The following is a 3,809-nucleotide window of genomic DNA, read 5'->3' as shown; positions in this document are numbered from 1 at the left end:
TGTGTGAATGTGTGAATGAGTGTAAAAGCGCTTTGAGTGGTCAGAAGACTAGAAAGGCGCTATACAAGTACAGGTCCATTTACCATCCATCCATTTACCATAAACGGCTTGAAACAAACCCTCCAGTTGCCTGATTCGCATACGAAGGATCAACATTTAGAGACGTTTGGAAGAGAAATGACGGAAGAATCAAAGAAGCATATGAAGAAGAAGAAACTTAATTTTACAGAATGTGAACTGGAGGTAACGAAGGATCAAACTAACTAAAGAAACCTTGTTATTTGGATCCATAACAACAGAATGAAGTAACGAGAACGACAGAAAGTAACGGAGGCAGCGAGCTGTTAATTGGTCGCTCAGGTTGTTGTTATTCCTCAGTATTACAGGATAATAATAAGCTTCTGTATTTTTCAACTGTGTTAGTTGAATGTAAAGATAAAGCTTCAGATATCCGATGAGTAAGTTACGGCAGTATCGGCACCTGATACCGATATTGGATCGGATCGGCCACATTATCTCGTTTGAGGGCAAATTACGTGAGTTTTCCATAATTCCCGGACAAGCAACAAAACAGTGCAGGCAGGTCCTCGCCACCCGTTATTTACCACAATAATACCCAGTGAGGTTCCAGGTCGTGTACAGCGAGTGAGGGAAAAAGTAATCCAGCAAATATTTTCTGCTCTTGTAACAAAGGGCAGGTAGAAAGTCCATTTCAGGGTATTGAGGGTAAAACTTGCCATTGAATGCCTCGAGGGACTGTCCCCGAGCAGGAACAGCTCAGTGTCGCTCTCCCACTCGTCGTCTGAGCCGTCCCAGTACCTCCGGCGCTGCCCTGAGGACTGGGACCGGGTGACCACCTTGGCCGACGCCAGCGCAGCATCCTTGGAGTCTCCGGGAGCAGGATGAAGAACCAAACTGCCCGCCCTCTCACGTTGAGGCGACGCAGCCTCCCGCTCTTCCTCATCATCCCCAAACAAAGAGGATTCAAAGTGAAGGAAGCCGTTGGCGAAGGGACTGTTGCTGTCCAGGGAGAAGGCCGGACTCAGTGGGGCCGAGAAACAAGCTTCTGTCTTTTTCTCGGGTTGATTGGCTGCCGGCGCGTCTCTGTTTCCGGTTTGGACCGCAGGTTGTTTCGAGGGTTTACCGAAGCTCTCCTCCCGGCTGGCGTTCTGGGAGCCGGAATAATCGCCACCGTCACCCCAGGAGTCCCTCTCCTTCTTACTCACCCCCCACTCCCAGCTCCTCTCCGTCTCCCTTGCCGGCAGGACCAGGTCCGGCTGGCTCACCATGGAGGTGAGGTGCTGCAGCCTCCTGAGAGGACTGTAGGAGGACGAAGAGGAGGAGGAGGTGGAGGAGGAGTGGTCCCTCTGCGTGAACCCGTACACATGCTTGAGGGAGGAGGCAGCGGCAGACATGGTTAGGCCGATGCGGTGGTCATGGTGTCTGGAGAGGTCACGGCCTGGGGTCAAAGGGCAGCTGGACTGGTGAGGGCCCGAGTAAGGCCCGCTCATGCTGGCATGGTTCCTCCCTGGAAACACGAGCAGAGGATTATCAGTGAGGAGCGACGCTAAATGAACAAACTCACTCTAATTTTATGATATTGTGCAACAAAAAGTAAAAAGTATGGAAAAGAAAAAGCCAAAATTAAGATTAAATTCAGTCTGTAGACGAAGAATTAACATGAAAATACTGTTTAACTTCTGTAAAAAAAATTAGAATACTCCTGTACTCCTGTTTTAAGTTATTACAACTTAATTCATCCTATTTTGTCCACTTATCTTATTTTAACATCTCAAAACATCAACAACAGCATAATAAAGTCATAATGAGAAAATTAGATTCTATAAATCATTAGTTTCTAGTTGCTTCATATGCAGTTAAAATGAAAACAGAACATTTTCAGAAAATGGCAAAGATGAGAAATAATGACAAAGGTCAAAGGTTCCCAAACATGTGTTTAACGACGGTTTCAGGTTATTTGTTTTCTCAAAAAAAGCAAAAGGTCCTACAAAGATCCAGTGTTTGGTTTGTCCCTTCTGGGCTCCTGTAGAAACATGGCGGACTCTGCCACTGGAAGAAGACCCTCTGTAGATAAAAACGTCTCATTCTAAGGCAACAAAAACACAATTATTCTTATGATCAGGTGATTAAACGCTAATAAAAACATACCTGGGACTATTATAATCAATAAATCCTCCTCAATGTTTCAAACTGGACCTTTAAATTGTGTATTTTGTTTGGTTCTGAAGGTCAAAAGTTCCCACAAACACAAAGTCGTGTTAATAAGAAGAGAACAGATTATAATATAATCACATTAAGATCTATTGAGTATGATATTAATGGAGATATTGTCCTATAAGAACACTACTGTAGTATTTGATCTATTGTCTCAGACTTAAAGCTCCAGTGTGAAACATTCAGGAGGATTTATTGTCAGAATATAATATTAATAGATATGTTTTCATTATTGTTTAATCACCTGAAAATAAGAATCATTGGCGGGTCTTCTTCTAGTGCCATCTTGAACCGCCATGTTTCTACGGCAGACAAACCAAACACTCGCTCTAGTTACGACCTTTTCACGTTGTTTCGCAGATTTAGCTTCCACCTTTAAGCTGCGTCCTAAATGCCCTGAGTCGGGAGGGTGAGGAAAAGTGATCGCAATCTGCAACTACACCACTAGATGTCACTTTAAATATATATATTAGAGTCCAGTCCAACAATATTATGTCTTTTCCTGTTTTCCTTCAAAATAAAACCCACTAATGAAGCACTCTTGTTCAGGAAACGAGGTTATTAATCCAAAAAAATCCACCAATGACGGGCACTGACAGCGTAACCATGGTTACCAGGCTGCCAAATGGATGTCACCTGCAATGACACAATAATTATTATCCCCCCGGTCTTGACTCGGACTCGAACCTGGACTAGTGAGGACCCTGGTCCTGATGAGACCAGCAGAGTCCTGTTATGTTGTTGTTCTTCTTTAATCCAACAATAAATCACATTTCAGTTTCTAAAAGATCAATCATCTGCTGTGAAGTTGTTATGAGCTTCTTTCTTCCTCCACACAAACACAATCTGTCTTCCGGCGATGTCAAAATAAAACACAAACACACTCACTGACGACCTGATGTGACATTTCTGGCGCACCGCAAACACCGTCCGCAAAACCTCATCCCGCGCAATTATCGCGATATGATGAAAATGACATCAAGTACGATAAGGTCAGCGAGCCTGAACACACACACACACACACACACACACACGCGGATTATCACTATTATTATTAACGCCGATGCTGTAAAAACACACTGGATTTAAAATGGACCCGCGCGTGCACGTTTAGGTGTGTGCAACTGCATGTGTGTGTGAGTGTGTGTGTGTGTGTGTGAGAGTGTGTGTGTGTGTGTGTGTCTATATGTGTCGCTCATGGCTCCACGAGACAGAAACACAAACGCTACCATAACACGAGACGACACCAAACACACACTGACACACACACACACACACACACACACACACACACACACACTCCTCCACAGGCTTCCCTCCGACAGATGCAGCCTTGTGTGCATCAAACAGCAACAAAAATCACGCAGAAAACGCACAACGACGCGGGATCCGTCGCGAGAATCTTACCATTCCGGTGTCGGTCACCGCGAACGTGACCCTCGACCCGCTCATTGACGCCTTTAAATGCGCCAATTTCCAGTTTTTTGAGAGCGGATGAGGAGAGTCCCAGCGGCAACAGTACTAGGCCTGGATCCTGTGAAACACTCACTCCCCCCTCCCTCCTCCTCCTCCTC

At 45.1% G+C, this 3,809-nt stretch overlaps 1 protein-coding gene across 1 annotated transcript in view; it reads right to left on the bottom strand.

The window, feature by feature from the left end:
• The window catches only part of nsd1b (nuclear receptor binding SET domain protein 1b), a gene marked incomplete in the record, with an annotated part of 23,106 nt that extends 19,320 nt beyond the window's left edge, over window positions 1–3,786 (bottom strand). The window contains 2 exon segments of the mRNA XM_035666610.1: window positions 738–1,528; window positions 3,643–3,786. Of these exon segments, the coding sequence (XP_035522503.1) occupies window positions 738–1,511 (774 nt within the window).
• Between the last annotated feature and the right edge of the window lie 23 nt (window positions 3,787–3,809).

The sequence above is a fragment of the Morone saxatilis genome, unplaced genomic scaffold (genome assembly GCF_004916995.1).
Source record: "Morone saxatilis isolate NCDOM2014 unplaced genomic scaffold, NCSU_SB_2.0 Contig20, whole genome shotgun sequence".
NCBI lineage: Eukaryota > Metazoa > Chordata > Actinopteri > Moronidae > Morone > Morone saxatilis.
The sequence above is the reverse complement of the archived record's forward strand: the minus strand, read 5'-3'. Positions and strand labels throughout refer to the sequence as shown.